Here is a 17,740-nt window from a genome sequence, read left to right on the forward strand (position 1 = left end):
AGGTCTTATTTTCGGGGAAACAGTAGTACCAGGGAGAGGTACCCAAGTGGCCTGGCTAGCTGAGACTGGCAAGAAGGGGTATGATTCAAGGAGCTTGGGATACTTGTGACCCTGTTTCACTAATGAAATAGGCTCTCCAGCTGAGCTGGTTCTAAGTAGATGGAACTAGGATTGCCAAGCCTTGCACTTGGCACACTTCCCACCCAGGATGGTGGAGAAAGTTCAGTAAGTTACTCTTGGTGTAAAAATCGGTACTTTTCACTTGGCTTCTCATCTTTAAGTATTAGGCATCTCCATTGAGACTCCTGTTAAGTAGTCAGTTACAGATATAACAGAATGTAAGCCCTCCTTTGACTAAAAATTCAAGTTCTATCCACTGACTCAAGGCCCAAGTTCAAATACTGTCCAGGTTTGGATACATGCTTCACTTCCTAGTCATATAACATTGGGTAAATATATTTGTATACTTCTGTGCTTCGGAAGTTTAGAACCTCATCAGTAAAATAGGGAAAATAGAACCAGGTTTGTGGGGTTTTGAAGATTGAGCTCAATTCGTGTGAAGTAGAACCAGTATTGGGTACATAACACAGCTCTCAACAAATAGTATTACAGCTTTGTGAGCTTGGAGGGGCTTAATCTGTCCTTGCATTTGTCTGTTTTATCAGTGCATGTGTCTGGCATCACTCTGAGCTCCAGGGAAACAGCCATTAACGAAGCAGACAAAATTCTACAAATGGGCTTCCACTTGATTGATAGCTGGGAATGCATGGTTGATTGAGACCAGAATTCCGTTTAGTTAGTAGGGAGCTTCTGAGGCCTCATAGCTGGGTGAAGTCAACCAGAAGGCCAGGAAGGCTCCTCCCAGGGGTGGGGAAACCAGCTAGGGGCGTGTGAGCACGGAAGGGCAGGGATTTCGCTGAAATGAAAGTGGAAGCAAAGCCTGCAAGCAGAATAAGGGCGCTGCTGGGGAAGATCAAAGCCCCTCAGAAGGTAGGAGCAAGAGTTTAGTCGGGATGGACTCTGCCACTGCATCCAGCTCTGAAGCCTCGGCTCTTGCCAACCAGTTTCCAGAACCCATGTCTGCGACTGAAGATACTGTAAGTGAGGAGGAGGGTGTTGGTAGTGGGGAGAAGTAGAGGAGCACTCTTGGCTGGGAATCTGCCCTGCCCATCTTTCAGAGTTGATGAGGTCTGGGGAGAAGTGTGCTGGGATTTCCTCTCCCCTATCGAGTTATACCCATAACCTGTTGTCTCAAAGACAATTCTATAACCTGTACCTCAGGATCCCACGAATTCCTTGTGTGAATGTGCATTTTTCTGGACGAAAAAAATCCATAGTTTTCATTAAATACTTGTAATGGGGTAGTATCAGGAAAGGAAAGAGTGAAGAAACTGGAGAGGGGATGACATTCATGCATTCAACAGGTCTGTGGTTCTGTGACCTAAAAAGTTTAAGAACTGCTCTAATGACAGAATTCTAAACATTTCAGAAATGCTTACACTCTTATCTCCTGAGATCTACCCCAACAAATGCTTCTTATACTTCTCAATTTAACCATGGGCCCTCTTCTGGGTCAGAGATAAGTGTACCTCCTCTGAGAACTAACCTTCCCCCTGTCTGCTGTGATCCACCATTTCCTGACCCGTGCATGCTCCTACTCATACTAGACTAAGCTCTGTGAGGACTGGTCCCGGTCTATGCTGTTCTCCCTTGATCCTGTGTCTAGCACTACCCGGCAGGCAGTAGATACTCAATACACAGCTGTTGAACGAATGAATCTCACCCCCTCTCCAGTTTCTTCAGTCTTTTCCTGTTCTGATACTACTCCATTACAAGTACACTGATCTCTCACTTAGACATTTTCCATTTGCCCCTCAAATATAATAAGAAAGACCACAGGCTCTAGAGCCAACCTTCCTGGTTCCAAATCCTGGTTCCTCCAATTATGTGGCCCTGAGTAAGTTATTAGCCTCTCTAAAGTTTACAGTCTAAGCCCCATTTCCTTATCTGTAAGATGGGAATGATAGTAAAACCCTCACGAAGATCTACCTGCAAAAATTAAACTAGATAATCTATAAGTTAATATAGTAAAAAAAAATATGTAGCACACTGTTTGGCACATACTAAGTGCTCAATATACGTTTGTTATTAATATTATTGCCAACCTTTTCAGAACCCCAGTTCCCCAGGACCATCTTGATTCACCCCCAATTCATGCCTACCTCTCTGCTAAAACTGCTCCTTTAAAGGGCCTTCATATATTAACAAGGAAGGAAAGTGGGTTCCAGGAAACTTTTTTTTTTTAGTCACACCAAATTCACTACTGAGACAGCCTTTATTAATAACATTTTGTTATCTATCTTCCCAGAGTTTCTAATGCATTTTTATGCATTAATAAATATCCTTATGAATTAACAGAATAGGGAATCATACTTTATATAGCTTTATATTTTGCTTTTTTGCTTTATTGTGAGCATTTTTCCATGTCATTAAATGTCCTTCATTAATGTGTCTTTTAATTGCTATAATATTTTATATTTGTTTAGCTATTCCTCTGATGTGGGACATTTCCTTCTTTTGTTGTAAACAAGGCTACAATAATCATCTTTGTACGTGAACTTCGGCCATTTTCTTATGATAAGCAGGACTGTTCTTTCTGTTGCTCAGTTTCAGGGGTCTTTCTCATTCTTCATCTTAGTTGGCCTGTTAGCAGCACTTGGCACAGCTGCTGGCTCATCCTCCTCCTTAAAACTCATTCTCCCTTCTTTACACCTCTCCTCTCCTTCAGGTTTCACTAGTCACTCCTCTGCATTCTCCTTGTTCCCCCTACCTTAGTGTTGGATGCCCCAGAATCAGCCCTTGGACCTCTTCTCTGTCTATACCTACCCTCCTTGTTGCTCTCATTTAGTTTTGTGACTTTAAATCTCTCTGCATGGATAATTCCCAATTTATACTCCCAGCCTGAACCTCTTCCCTGAATGCTAGCTCGGTAGAGGCAATTGTCACTATGTGTCTGTACTGAGATGTCAGATAAGCACTTCATACCAAACGTGTTCAAAATAACCCCTAACTTAATGCCCCAAATCTCTTCCACTCACAGTCTTCCTTCCCCACCTCAACAAATGGCTCTCCTTCCCTCCAGTTGCTCAGACCAAAAAGCTTAGTCATCCCAGACTCCTCTTTCTTCCACATCCTATTTCTGACCCATCAGCAACTTCAGTCTATCTAGACTCTTGACTGCTGCTCACCACCTCTGCTGCTATCACCTGGTCCAAGCCACCAAAATCGCTCACCTGGATGCTGTAATGGCTTCTTAAGTGGTCTCCCTGCTTGTGCCAATTCCCCACATCAGTCTATTCACACAATAGCCAAGGAATCCTGTGAACATTTAAGCCTGCCTATGGCTTCCACTGACTTCGAGTAAAAGGCCCTCAATGATCCAATCGTGTTTCCCCTGTAACTTCTTTTCCAACTACTCTCCCCTCACTCGCTCTCTTCCAGCAACATTGACCTCCTTGCTGTTCTCCAAATACACCTGACAAATTCCTCCTACCTCAGGGCCTTTGCACTTGCTGTTCCCTCTGCATAGGACTTACCCCCACATGTATACGTGGCTTCTTCCTTCAAGTACATGATCAGATATTCTGATCACCCCATTTAAAACTGTCCTCTACCATTTTCTGTCCTCCCCTCCCTGCTTTATATTTGTCCATAACACTTTATCACTGACATAATGTACATTTTATTTATTTATTCTGCTTATTGTCTGGCTCATCCCCTAGAATATAAACTTCACAAGGAAGGTTTATCTGTTTTGTTCACTTCTGTGACCCCATGGCCTAGAATAGGGCCTAGCAGATGGTAGGTGCTCAGTAGGTAATGTTGAATGAGTGACTCAGTAAGCAAGTGAGCAGTGAGTGAGTGGCCTTCTTGTAACCCTTTTTTGCAGGTCTGTTTCATCCTTCCTTCTTCTGTGTATCTGACATTACCCAATCCTGGCTCTGGCCTGGCTTATCTCTGACCATACCTTCTATTTCTTATCTGCATTCCTTTGTCTCCCCTGACCTCTAACCAGGTATCCTCAAAGATTACACTTGTAATGCTCTGTCCCTCGGGGACCTCTTCCGTCCTCTTGGCTTCTAATCCAGAATCTTATCCACCAACTCCTGTCCCTGACCCTAAGTGTCTTCAGTGGCCTTGGGTTTGACTTACTTTGGCCCATTAGTAAAACTTGATGAGCCTCAGTTTCCAGCACTTACTATGTGCCAGGCACCACTGTTCCAAACAAAATTATCTACAGGTGCAAACTGCTATTATACTCATTTTACAGGTGAGGAAACCAAGGCACAGGAGTTAAATAACTTGTAATAAGAGGAACTGATGTAAGCCCCCGAGTTTGTGCTCTTAACCATTATGCTAAACTGCCTTCCAATACTCCCATGATGAACATAGATCGCATGAGATTTTATCTTATGGGTTGGTAATGTTCTAAACTCAGCAAGGAAGGCAGAAGCATGTATGTAGTCAAAATTAACTTTAAATCGTGAACCCATCCCTAAAATATCCAGAATTTACAGTCTCTCAATGAGCTCAAGGTAGACTGAGTTGCGATTTTTGTTGTTGTTGAGCACCCGATAGACATTGGCTTGCATTTAGAGTCCATGTTGTCATTATGTAAATAAATAGCCTGTATAATTAAATTCAAATAAGTCTACAATCAGCCTGTGTTGTCCTTAAGGGGGTCCTGTAAAAGAGAAGTTTCACTTGGGAGTGGAGACAGGAGGCAGTGTTGTGACACTTAAATGAGATGGAGCCCAACTGTGCCTGGCACTTAGCAAGCCTTCGATAACCACTGGCTCTCTTTCCTTGCCCGCTGGGTCAATGGCATTATACCAAACTCTTGGGCACACAGGTCTGCAACGTGGTATTGTCTCTCCAGTTTGTTCCCCTCTGTCTCTTTAATACAAACATCCAGAGGCTGTGGGCTTGTCCTTGTGAAATGTACTCATCTGTACGTGCTCCTTTATGCCTGCTGCCAGAGGCCCAGGTCAGCTCCCGTCACATAAGTGGGAACGAGAGCCACAGAGTCTGTTTTGATTGCTCCACGGTTCCTGCCCCAGTTCATCCTGCCATCACTGCCAGGATCTTTTTAAAACAGCATGTCCATCACCTCACTCACCCTTTCAGAAATCTTCACTAGTTCCCCCATTTCCTACTGATATCACATCTAAACTCCCCTGCTTGGATTTTTCTTTAAGAGACTCTACTTAGGAAGCTATTATGTATTTATTTTTATTAAGCTATTTATTAAATACCATTGCCAATTACTAGATTTTCAATTATGTATAATTATATCAAGATGTAAAGCAGAAGTAAAAAAAGAGGTTGGACTGAATCCAGCCCATTTTATTTTTCATATATTTTTTAAATTCAGCCATCTTTTTCAAATAAAAATTCAGACTTCTGATTTCCCTTTAAAAAATGGAAAGCTATGGGATACTGGGACCACATTCCCATGTCAAAAAGCTTGGTTAGGGGCCGGCCCGGTGGCTCAGGCGGTTAGAGCTCCATGCTCCTAACTCCGAAGGCTGCCAGTTCGATTCCCACGTGGGCCAGCGGGCTCTCAACCACAAGGTTGCCGGTTCGACTCCTGCAAGGGATGGTGGGCTGCATCCCCTGCAACTAACAGCAACTGAACCTGGAGCTGAGCTGCGCCCTCCACAACTAAGACTGAAAGGACAACAACTTGACTTGGGGGGAAAAAAAAAGTTCTGGAAGTACACACTGTTTCCCAATAAAGTACTGTTCCCCTTCCCCGATAAAAAAATAAAAATAAAAAATATATATAAAAAAAATTTTAAAAAGCTTGGTTAGAGCTAAAAGGTTGCTGCTTCAGTGGGGATATATATGCTCTCTCCAGTTTGTCAGAGTCCCCACCACTGGCCCCGTGACTCACTGATGTCATCTAACTGGCCCTTGCAGGCACTGAATTTGCAACCCTTTGTTTACAGAAATATAAAGAATGAGATACCTTTCTCACTACTCATAAACCAGCATTATGCAAGCCCTAGTTTTCCTCTGCTTAAAACAGAGTGAACTCACTAAACTTCTTCAATGCCCTCTGTAATATGCTCCCTGCCTGTCATTCTCTCACTTCATTCATTCAACACACATTTGCTGAATGCCTGTTTTGTGCCAGGGACTCTGCTGAGCACTGAGGCTACAGAGATGACCAGGACAGAGTCCTGTTCCCAAGTGAGCTCCCACTTAGACTCTGGGCTGACCTTATTTATCAGGCTTCCCAACCACAGTGTGAACTCTGCCAGCTAACGTCTGCTCCAACTTACAAACAAAGGTGCATTTATTCACATCCCTGGTGTCATTCCCCTGCCCATGTTGTCAGCTCTCTCTCTGGACCTGCTCCAGATCACACTGAGCCTGAAAGGCTGCTTGAAACAGTGGAAGGGTTGGCAGTCAAGGGACAAGCTGGGAGATGTGGGGTAAACAACTCCCCAACTCTGGGCTTGATTTCTTCACTGTAAAACATGTTAGCAGGGTGGAGTCAGACTGCCTAGGCCCAAATGACTTTGGACAAGTCACTTAACCTCTCTGAGCTTCGGTTCCCTCATCTGTAAAATAAGGATAAGAGGGTATTTATCTCATACAGTTGTTGGGAGAACTGAGTGATACAATTCATATGAAGGACTCAGCACAATGCCTACCATATAGTGCTTAATACATAGTAGTATGACATTTTGCAACCCTAAGCCCCCACTCCTCCCGGAGGCCTCCCTAGCTGCCTTACCTCTTCCGGACTGTCCCTCCTCCAAACTCCTGCAGTCCTCTACAGTCAGTCCTGTGACTGTGCACCGTCTTGGATACTGTTTTATACAGGCCTGAGGGCTGGACCTTTTCTTCCACTGCCCTGTGTCAGAGCCCAGCACCTCACAACAGAAATTCAATCCATATTTGTTAAACTCTAGGTCTCAGCAATGAACCAGCCATGGTTGCTGCAAAGCCTCCTGCCCTTTGGAGAGTGGCTGAGGCACCACGTCCTCAGTAGAGGGGGCCAGGACCAGCCCAGGGCCGGGTAAAAGGGTTGGGTTGTTCTTGGGCTGAGTATCAACACTGTTCCTGGAGAGTCCAGAATTGGGACCCCTTTCCCCTGGGCTTGTTCTTTCTCTGGAAAGGCAGGTGGAGATCTGGTTGTTCCCCTCTGCTCTAATAGGCACTCTACAGTGGGAGCCAATTCCACTTCCTTCGGGAGGAGCAGACCAGACTAAAGATGAGGCTGCAGGAGCTGAAAAGGGAGCTCAGGAACTGCGCCCCAGACAAGGTAAGCTGGGAGAAGGGCTGTGGCCTGGTAGAAAGAGCTGGGGAGTTTTTAGTTTCACTCCTCATTCTGCCACTTCCTTGCTGTGTGACCTTGAGTATGTTACTTGAACTCTCTGAACTTGTTTTCTTATCTGTAAAGTGGAGCTACCTACCTCACAGGCTTATGTGAGCACAAAGATCTTGCGTGTAAAGTTGCAGGACAGGCTTGACCTGCAGTCATCCACTCATTATCTAGCTCTTCTTTCAATAAATGTATTCATCCCTGGCACTCAGTATCAATCACATGGCACCGGGGACACTTTCTTCCATGCTGGGAGTGGGGAACTCTCCCACCCTTGAAGGCTGCCTCAGCTTCCCTCTCCCCAATCTCTAGGTCCCATTCCCAGTGCCTGAAGTCCCACTGGTATTCCGAGGACAAACTCAGCAGGGCCCGGAAGTGCCCAAGTCTTTGGTTTCCAACTTGCGGATCTCCTACCCTCTGCCAGGAGGCTCTGCTCTGGTCAACTTTGATGACCCCAAGGGTGAGCTCTTGAGGACACTTGGAAGGGAGGCTGGGAGGCTTCCCAATACTGACCCTACTCCCCCCACCCAGTGGCCTATCGGGTGCTACAACAAAAGAAGCATAAGATCGACCTGGAAGAGTTCCGGCTACGGGTGCAAGTCCAGCCCTTGGAGCTGCCCGTGGTGACCACCATCCAGGTGATGGAATGGCAGGGTCCTGGGACATGCAGGGGGTGCTGTGCATCTGGGCACAGGGAGTGGGGCTGTGCCTGGGACCACTCCTTTTCTCCCCCTAGGTGTCCACCCGAATGAGTGGCCAGAGAGTGCTTGTCAGTGGACTTCCTGCTGGACTCAAGCTGAGTGAGGAGGAGCTGCTGGACAAGCTGGAGATCTTCTTTGGCAAGACCAAGAATGGGGGTGGTGACGTGGAAAGTCGGGAACTGCTGCATGGGGGTGTCATGCTGGGCTTCAGTAAGGATGAAGGTAAGGGCCCCACTCGGGAGATTAGGGCAGCTGCATCAGGCCTGAGGAGGAAAGCCCTGATGCTAAAGGTCCACCCCTCCCTGTCCCCACAGTGGCCCAGAACCTGTGCCGGATCAGCCAGTTCACAGTGCCACTGGGTGTGCAGGAGTTCCCTCTGAAAGTCTCTCCCTACATGAGTGGGGAGATCCAGAAGGCTGAGGTAAGTAGGAAGTGGGAGAATGGGGGCTGGGCCAGGTAACCTGTCTGCCCGCCAAAAACTTGCTCAAGAGAGAATCCGAACCCCAAACCCCACTGACCTCCCCGCTGCCAGCCTCTCCAGGCTTCCTGCCCCTTCCATGCACCCCTGGGCAGTGCCTGCCCCAACCTCTGCCCCCAGCCCGACTCTCACGAGCCTTTGCTCATTTCTTGGCTCCTTTTCCAGATCAGGCCCCAGCCAATGCCCCAGTCTGTGCTGGTGCTCAACATTCCCGATGTCCTGGACGGCCCGGAGCTGCACGACATTCTGGAGATCCACTTCCAGAAGCCCACCCGTGGGGGAGGGGAGGTGGAGGCCCTGACAGTCGTGCCCCCAGGACAGCGAGGCCTGGCCATCTTCACCTCCGAGTCCTGCTAGAAGCTTGCCCTTGTCAACACCCTCCACCCCTCTGCCAAGGTACTAAACCCAGGCTGGGGTTGGGTGCACTTGGATTAGAGGTCATGCTGGTCAACAGCAGGCAGGGACTCCGAGTTGTAAAACACGGCCCGGAACAGCAAAAGTGCCTGCATGGCACGGTCTTCTTCCTCATTTCATTTCATGAAAGGAAGCTTGATTTGGGCATGGAAGGAGGCTGGCGGGAGGGCAGAAACTCCAACCATCCACGATCAGCACTGACCTTCCACCAGCTTACCTTCCCCTCCACTCTCAAAAGCTACGTCCAGGACCCAGGGTTTGACTTTTTATTGACACAAACACAAAGGCAGCTTCGGTAAAGGGGTGGGGTACACAAAAGCAGAAGTGGCACTTCACACCATTTAGTCCTCATTTAGAAAGTAAAGAGGCTGAGCCCCTCCCCTCTGCCTCCCACTGGCAATGGTTACTGCAATAACTCTCCCTAATTCCAGCTCTGAGAGCAGAGGGAGTTACACCCCATACCCCAGGAAGTCCCCACTTTGGTTCCGGTCGCCCAGGTCCTAACCCCACCCTCCCTTTACTCCCCTGCTCCATCTCCCCACCAATGTAAACGAAGTTTGGGGCTGAGTTTGGAAAGCTGCCTCCCTGCTCTGAGAAGGCAGGGGTAGAGGGCCTCTCATGACTGCACAGAGATGTGCTTTAATTTTTACTTTGGTCCCAGAACAAGAAAGAGACAGCATTGCCTCCCAGAGCTCTGGCTGGTGAATGCCACACTTATCTACAAGGCTGAGAAAGCTTCCCCACCTTTCTCCTAAACCACCTATAGAAAAATGACAGCCCCAGAGACAAGACATAGCACAGACCCCAGGAGGGTAGGGGCTGGCCCCCCACCCACTGGCACACACAGATTTTTGGCAGTGTTGTGGGACTGGGGAACAGCAAAACCCAGCTCCACCAGAACAAGGAAGGCACTGGGGAGTACAGGGGTAGAGAAGGAGGTGCGAGACAGGGACCCCCCCCACACATACACAAGCACAGGTTTTCCATTGCTAAGGCACTGAGAACAAATCCAGAGAACTCAGTGAAGGAAGGGGGGCTCTGTGTCCCTCCCACAGAGTCGTGACCTAGGGGAGCAGGTCTGATTCCTGCCCTTGTTGTAATAGGCAACCTTGGTTGAGAGTGGACAAAACCTGGAGGTGGAAGAAGCCCAATTGTGCTTAAAAAACTGGGAACAGGAGGATGAGGCCATGCAATGAGGCAAGGGAATTCAGAGGTGGGCGCTGGTTGGCCCGGGTTGAAGGGACACTAGGGCAAAACAGGGACATGCTGGATTCACATAGATTGGCCCCATATCCTGAGCTGACATTTCAATTCTTTGGGGAGGTGGTGGGGCAGGGGCAGGAGGGGAGATGAAGCAGAGGCGGAAGCTCACAGAACAGGATGGGAAGGGATTGGCTAGCCTTGGCACAAAAGCAGCACAGCAGGCCCGAGGAAAGGGTGGGGGCAGGAAGCAGCCGGCCTCCCTCTGACCCTCCCTGTCCCCTTGGCAGGGCCCAGACATCCAAGTGGTCACTTCCCAACCTCCTCAGAGGGCAGGAAAGAGGGAGGGGAGCAGCCCTGACTAAAGAGAAAGAACAGGGAGGGAGAGAGGTCATCACTGGAGACCTTTGGGGGAGTGAGGACAGAGCAATTCTGATAGAGGATGAAAGGCAAGGGTCTGGTGGCCAACAGAATCGTGGCTTCCCAGCTTCTCTTCCCGGGCCCCGAGGGTCTCCCAGCCCCAGCCCTAGTTCTCCTTCTCTGGCCCAGGCACCAGGAGGACTTTGCCCACATTTTTCTTCTCCTGCATCTGCCTCATGGCATCCACCACCTGGAGAGGAAGACAAGACTCTGCTCCCAGTGCCATCCAGCTCCTCCACAGCCAGCCTAAGGGAGGAGGCTCTCCTCCTCTGAGGAACCCTACCCCGGGGACCCCACCTGCATAGCCATCACACTCACCTTCTCAAAGGGCCACACCGAGTCAATGCGTGGTTTGATGTGGCCCTGGTTGTACAGAGCCAGGAGGCGGGCCACTACACCACTGACCAGCTCTGTCTCGCCATCCAGGTAGCCCAGGTGGAAGCCGCACACAGCCCGGTTGGACGGCAGCAGCTGCAGAGCTGTCACGCTGAACTGATTCCACCACGTGCGTGCCAGGGCCATCAGGTTCCGCTTGGGGCCTGTCAGCAGGTTGGCCATTCCTGAGACAGAGACACAGCCTGTGAATCCAGGTGCCAGGCACATCCCTGTGTCTGGACCCATGCTCACCTGCCCCCTGGGGGCCCCTGACAATCACACACCAGGGACAGAATAATCCCCCACATTGCAGGCTACCAGGCCCAAAAGGACTCCAGCTGACTCAAAAATGGCTCTAACCTTTATTTGTTTATTTTTGTGTGAAATCATTTTTTAAATGGAAATGCAGCTTGCCCAAGAAGCCCAGGAGGGTAGGACAGAAGGCAAACTGGTTAATTTTGCATCAGGAATAACCCCAAACAGGAGCACAGAAAGAATACAGAATTTACTATGACTCACAGGAAAGGTTATGAAAGAGAATGACAGGAGCTGCGCCCAGGAGGCAGCAGTCTGAAGGCAAAGCAACATCCTAACCCTGATTCTCTGGAGCACCTGTGTCCTTGCCCCTTCTTTATTCAAAAGTCCTGGGCCCCTTTGTCCCACCCCGCTTCCCCAACTCCGTCTCCAGCCGGGCCCAGACTCACCATAGATGACCACTTTGCCCATGGGCTTGAGGAGACTGTAGCCCTTGGCAGTATCTGAACCACCTAGAGGGTCCATGACGATGTCCACCCCTGTCACAGAGTAAGAGGGCCCAGGCACAGCATTAGACTCCACCAATCTGGAGATCCCCTCCCTGTCCTGTGCCATTCTACCCCTTCACACCCTGACCCCACCTTTGGGGGAGATCTTCCTGATCTCATCCACATAGTCAGTCGAGTGGTAGTCAATGGGGTGTGTGACCCCATTCTCCTTCAGCACCTCATGCTTGCTGGCCGACGCCGTTCCGAACACTGTCACATTCTCCACTGTACGGCATAGCTGCAAGGCGGCCATACCCACGCCCCCTGCAGCAAGACACTTTCATAAGAAGGGGATATAGTCACCCAGCCACCACTCTCCATTCTTGTCTTTTAAGGACCCACACTCCATCACTTTCATTTTGCCTGGGCTCATTTGGAGGCTTTCTCCCCTCATCCCATGTCCAATTTCTATGACTGAGAATTGTCATAGGGGGAGGGTGGCTGGCAGGGAAGGGATGCTGGGTGAGGGCATGTTGCTATGGATAGCACACCAGGCTGGACCTAGTGCCTGAATGTTGCCACGGCAACAATACTGCAGAGGCCTCTAGGCGCCATAGGCCAAGGCAGCCTGGTGTTGTCATGACAACAATCTAGCTGTGCTGCAGGGAAGGGGCCTAGAAGGAAATCTGGGTGGGGTAAAGAGGGAAAATAAAGGAAGGGAAGGGGCATGTCACCTGCAGCCATGTGTACCAAGACGCTGTGGCCAGGCCGTAGGTTGCCAAAATCAAAGAGAACCATGTAGGCTGTGATGTAATTGACCAGCAAGGCAGCGGCTTCCTCAAAGGTCATGGCCTCAGGCATCAGGAAAGTCTGGGCCGAGGGCACGGTCACCTCCTCCTGCCACATGCCTGACTGTATCAACACCATCACCCGGTCCCCTACCTTGAAGAATGAAAGAAGAGCATGATTCAGTCACTCATTCATTTACCTAGCAGCAATTTATGACCTGCCACTTATGTACAAGGTCCTCTTCCACGTAATGAAGTAGCTGCAGAAGCAGCAGCAGTAGTCATGGTAATAATAATAATGTAATCAAAAACAATAACAACACCTTTATTGAGAACTTACCAAGGTCTAGGCCCTATTGTAACTGCTTTATATTTAAACACTCAACCAATCCTTACACCAGATCTTTGAGGCAGATACTATCCTTATCTCCATTTTATAGATCTTAGACTTCACTATTGTGCAAGATCCCTGAGGCAAGAAGCTTATACTGGGCCGGCGCGTGGCTCAGGTGGTTGGAGCACAGTGCTCCTAAAGCAAAGGTCGCCGGTTCCATTCCCACATGGGCCAGTGTGAGCTGTGCTCTCTACAGCTAAGACTGTGAACAACAGCTCTTCCTGGAGCTGGGATGCCATGATCAGCGGGAGGTTGGCGTGAGCTGCCCCAGGCTGCTGAGTGCTGCCACGGGCTACCGTGTGACACCATGAGTGGCCAGCAGCCAGTGTGAATGGCCAGCAGCAGTGAGAGCTGCCGGGAGCTGCTGTGAGTAGCTGACAGACGATCAGCAACCGACCGCCTCAGCCAGGGGAGCGCAAGGCTCATAATACCAGCATGCGCCAGGGAGCTATGTCCTACACAACGAGACTGAGAAAAACAATGGCTTGAACCGGAGTGGGGGGCAAGAAGCAGAAGAAAAGGGGGGGGGAAGAAGCTTATACTTAGGGCAGTATGAAGTGTTGAAGAGTTCAAACTGCTTCTGTTAAAATGGGGTCCACTATTTACTGACGGTGTGACCTTAGGCAAATAAAAAAATTACTTAACGTTTTCAGACCCAGTTTTCCTATCTGTAAAATAGGGCAGTTAGGAGGATTAAGTGGTGAAAAAGTCATTCAGTGATTTTTTTTTTAGCCCAGTGTCAGCCACATAGTAGGCACTTAGTGTTAGCTAATAATAACAATAATGACAATAACAGGAGCAAGGAGGGCAGGTCACTAATACAAGTAACTGAAAGAAGAGGGAGTATGTGGTAAGGGCCATACCATACCACAGGTAAAGGTCTCTGAGTAGTTAGGGCTGGATTTGGACACCTCAGGTGAAGTATCTGAGCCAGCACTGGTGGCCCAGAAGACACCTTCACCCAAAGACAGGGGTGATGGACAAAGAGAGCCACACAATCCCACCCACTGGGAAAACGTATTTTCCTCACTTTTAGCCACCTGCAGGACAGCTTCCTTGCAGGAGGAAAAGGGAGCAAAAAAAAAAAAAAAAAAAAAAAGTCAGAACCCTTCCTCCAACTTAGCAACTGGGGTCAGGGGGAGGGGCATTCTCGGGACAGAGGAAGGCCTCCCCTCGCTCTTCATCTGAAGAGCATGGAGAGGGAGGTGTGGGTGCTGTTCTGGGACAATCCGGGTCTGTCTTGGTCCCTGCCAGGAATGATGGGAATTCTGTATATTAACGAGACTTGGGAACCATGGGGAAGGGGGATGGGACTCCCCCACATACCCTCTTTCATGTCCTCAAGGCCCCACACTCCACTGAGGATGACTGAAGGCAGGCTGGGATCTTTCCCTGAAAGCACCGGTCTGAGATAAGGTTTGGGGAATGGAAGCAACGCACCCCAGGACTCAGGACTAGCAGACTTGGCAAACATGCCGAGGGATGGATCACTCTGGGTGGTGGCCAGGTCCAATCAAGGCTCACCACTAACCCAGGCTAATGCCCACCCCTCAGCCCGTCACAGAGCAGGGTTAGCCCTTATACCAGGGGGCAGGGGGGGCTCTCCTCACAGAATCCAGCCCCTTACAATCAGATTCTTGCCCTGGACAGGATATCCTGTATTTACCAAGCGGAAAGTGTGGGGCGGGGAGGTTAGGTGGGTGGCCTTCAGCAGTAACATGAACTACAACTCCCTCCACCTTCTCAAGGGTGGGATTATTTAGAAGACAGTGGAAAGGGTAGAGCCAGAGCTGAATCCAGGAAGAAGCCCTTTAAAGAGGGGATGTACAATAAATCCAAGAATTCCAGTTATGGGATCTGGGAGTGGCAGGTCCCATTAGATAAAGGCTGCATTTATCTGAGGGGCCTCTCTTGCAGGGACCTGATTTGAAAAGAAATTCCTAAATAAATGACGTGCAAAGGCTCACCGCAGGTCTCTCAAAAAGTTGGTCATTTGGAACTCTCTGGTGTCCCGGGTTGTGGCTAAGCTTAATGATAAACAAAAAGGAGAAACAGACAGGCAGAGCTGGGCAAACCTGCTCCGGTGCCACACCCCCCACCCCAGTCCAAATGGAAACCGCCGGGGCTTCTTAGGGTCCTCCACAGGAAAGCAAAGAGGGGTTGTGCCGGCCTGAACGTTTCCCAGGGCAGCCCCGGGTGGTGGCCCGATGGCTGAGTCACCGGAGGAGGAGATATTGCAGTCATGGGAGACAGAGTCCAAGACAAAGATCCAAAGACCCAATCTCAACCCCCCGCCACGTAACTACCCCCGCCCCCCGAAAACCAGACTGCTAGTGTAGGGCCAGTAGAGGGGTGGTGGAGGCTCCCTTTCCTCCATGACGGGCGTGCCTCGTTTCTTGGCCCTGCTCTGGGAAGGGCCGCCTCACACCCCCACAGACCACGGGGCTGCATGTGACTAGGGTTCTGGCACAGCCCTGCGCCCCCGCCCAACTCCGACGACATAGTTCCGCAAGCTCCCTAGGGGAAAGAGGCACTAACCGTCATTCAGGGTCACAGACCACAATTACCCGGGGAGTGTTTGGTGGGCAGGGGGTACAGGTGAGGTTTTACTGGGGATGGGGGGGTCGCTGTGCGCATGCGCATGGGCGCCTTATTGTTTCCCCACACACACCCACCACCACTACCACCGCCGCAGCCGCCGCCACTTTTGGGCGGCGGCTACCATTAAAAAATGGCTGGGGAGGGCGAAATAACGCCGTCTCCCCTTCCATCCCCCAAGTATTAATCCAGTTCTCCAGGACCTCAGAACCCAGGTTCCTTTCCTACCCCTCCATGCGGGTCTACCCGGGTCCACGCCAGTTTCCCGTGCCCTGCCACACCCCCGGCACCCGCCCACTCCTGCCCCACTGCCCGGCGGCCTGCACGGCCTCTCACCGCCCTGTCCTGCGCTGGCCCGCTCACCTTGCGGTCGTTGACTCCTTCGCCCACAGCGATAACGACTCCCGCGCCCTCCATGCCCGGAGTGACGGGCAGCGACGGCAGCCGGTCGTATAGCCCCTGCCGGGCCATAAGGTCAGCGAAGTTGAGCCCGCAGGCCCGGACGCGCAGCGTCAAATGGCCAGCCCCGGGGGCCGGGGGCGCGGCCGGCCGGCTCTGTAGCTTCACCTTGTCGTAGCCGCCGAAGCCTGTGAGCACCAGAGAGCGCAGCGGCGGAGGCGACGCAGCGTCGGCCCCCTCGGAGACCGCGGGTGGCTGGGCGTCGCCGGCTGCTTCGGCATTCGGGGGCTGCAAAGAGGCGTCTTCCCTGGACCCTGCCTCGGCTGCCGCCACCACGGTGGCCGCCTCAGCTACCTCTCTCTCCGCAGACATGGCTGGAACTCCCGACGTGCGCGCACAGCTGTACGGAGTGTACACTGCTGGAGAGGGCGGGGCGCGCTTCAGGACCAGCGGCGGCTGCGGATCCTGAGCGGGTGGGGCGGGGCGCCAGGCCGGGGGCGGGGCCTCGAGCGCCCACTTAAAGGGCCAGGGCGCGCGAAAAGTGAAAATGAGGAATATCTGGGGACAGACACGCGCGAGGTCATTCTTGGGATCATGCAGATCGCCATTTAATTTACTTACTTATTCATAGTAAACCTCATGCAAGTTAAAAAAATATCCTAAGGGGCAGTCTTAAGGACGATCCCAAAACCTGAGCTGACATCAGATTTGGGGAGCCAGCTACCAGTGGACCCGAACCCAACCAAGTTGTTCCTCAGGCTCTGACTCTACCCATTCCGTGTGGTCTACCAGTGGCAAACTTGGAGCAGAGAGATCAAGTCTGTAAAGCTCTCCATCTGATTTTGTTTGTTAAAGTTCTGTGCCTCAATTTTCCCTTCTGTAAAATGGTGACGATGCCGCTTGTTAAAGATAAAATTAAGTCGAATATCCTCGACTTAAAAAAGCGCTCTTGAAAGGTAAAAGATCAAATATATGGTGATGGAAGGAGAACTGACTCTGGGTGATGAACACACAATGGGATTTATAGACGATGTAATACAGAATTGTACACCTGAAATCTATGTAAATTTACTAACAATTGTCACCCCAATAAATTTAATTTAAAAAAAAAGAAAGGTAAAAGATGCCATGCAAATGCAAAATAGTGGTTTGATTATTGTTAGATTCCGAATGAAGTCTGAAATGACTTTAGAGGTTGTTTCTGACTCCATCAGGGCTGTCATTCTGGGCAGTTCTATCTGCCTCTCCCTCCTCCCCTTCTCTGTCTCCCCGAAGTATCCACCAGAGGACGCAGCTCCCCCAAAACTTTTCACCCTATGCTTGGCTAAAGAAATTCATTCTTGCTCCTCTGTTAGTCCAAGACCGCTATTAAGTCACCATAGCCCCACACTAGGCCGTCCGTTGCCATGGGGACGGAAAGCCATGACGTCACCATTGTCCTGGTGGGTGTGTTGGAGTCCATACCCTCCTATCTCCAAGACTCCCTGCGGGACAGGAGAGTGCAGGAGGGAGACCGAACCAAAAAGACACCCTTCTTCCCCTATCATCTCGTGGCCCCTCCTGTTCAGGAAGTGGATGGCTGCCTCCGCGCGTGTCCGCACTAGCACACCGGCGTGGGCACGCAGAAGGCCCGAGCCTCGTGAGTGTGCTGATGCCACCCTATCCATCAGAACTTCGCCCGAGCTCCGCCCCGCCCCCATTTTCAAGGAAGTCAAATCAGTCCAATAGCCCGGCTCGGCCCGCCCCAAACCGTCAGGAGTCCCTTAGCTCACCAGCGCACTAGAAACCTGCTCCTAGGCCTAGGTTTCCCTGAGCCTGGCCCAGCTCCTCTGGA

General features: G+C 50.5%; 2 protein-coding genes across 2 annotated transcripts; one reads left to right on the forward strand and one right to left on the reverse strand.

The window, feature by feature from the left end:
* The first annotated feature begins 896 nt into the window (after window positions 1-896).
* On the forward strand, window positions 897-13,560 carry IFI35 (interferon induced protein 35). The gene is made up of 8 exons (XM_081029051.1): window positions 897-1,097; window positions 7,229-7,336; window positions 7,709-7,856; window positions 7,928-8,034; window positions 8,133-8,319; window positions 8,412-8,518; window positions 8,741-8,971; window positions 11,036-13,560. The coding sequence occupies exons 1-7, from the start codon at window positions 1,014-1,016 to the stop codon at window positions 8,930-8,932; spliced, it is 933 nt and encodes a 310-aa protein (XP_080885177.1). The 5' UTR covers window positions 897-1,013; the 3' UTR covers window positions 8,933-8,971; window positions 11,036-13,560.
* Window positions 9,234-17,737, reverse strand: VAT1 (vesicle amine transport 1). The gene is made up of 7 exons (XM_081029050.1): window positions 17,679-17,737; window positions 15,871-16,464; window positions 12,462-12,669; window positions 11,881-12,051; window positions 11,689-11,778; window positions 10,928-11,169; window positions 9,234-10,799 (listed from the first exon to the last, which is right to left on the reverse strand). Exons 2-7 carry the CDS (start codon window positions 16,276-16,278, stop codon window positions 10,716-10,718), a joined length of 1,203 nt encoding a protein of 400 aa, XP_080885176.1. The 5' UTR covers window positions 16,279-16,464; window positions 17,679-17,737; the 3' UTR covers window positions 9,234-10,715.
* Window positions 17,738-17,740: the final 3 nt, after the last annotated feature.

The sequence above is a fragment of the Rhinolophus hipposideros genome (assembly GCF_964194185.1).
Source record: "Rhinolophus hipposideros genome assembly, chromosome: 20".
Taxonomy (NCBI): domain Eukaryota; kingdom Metazoa; phylum Chordata; class Mammalia; order Chiroptera; family Rhinolophidae; genus Rhinolophus; species Rhinolophus hipposideros.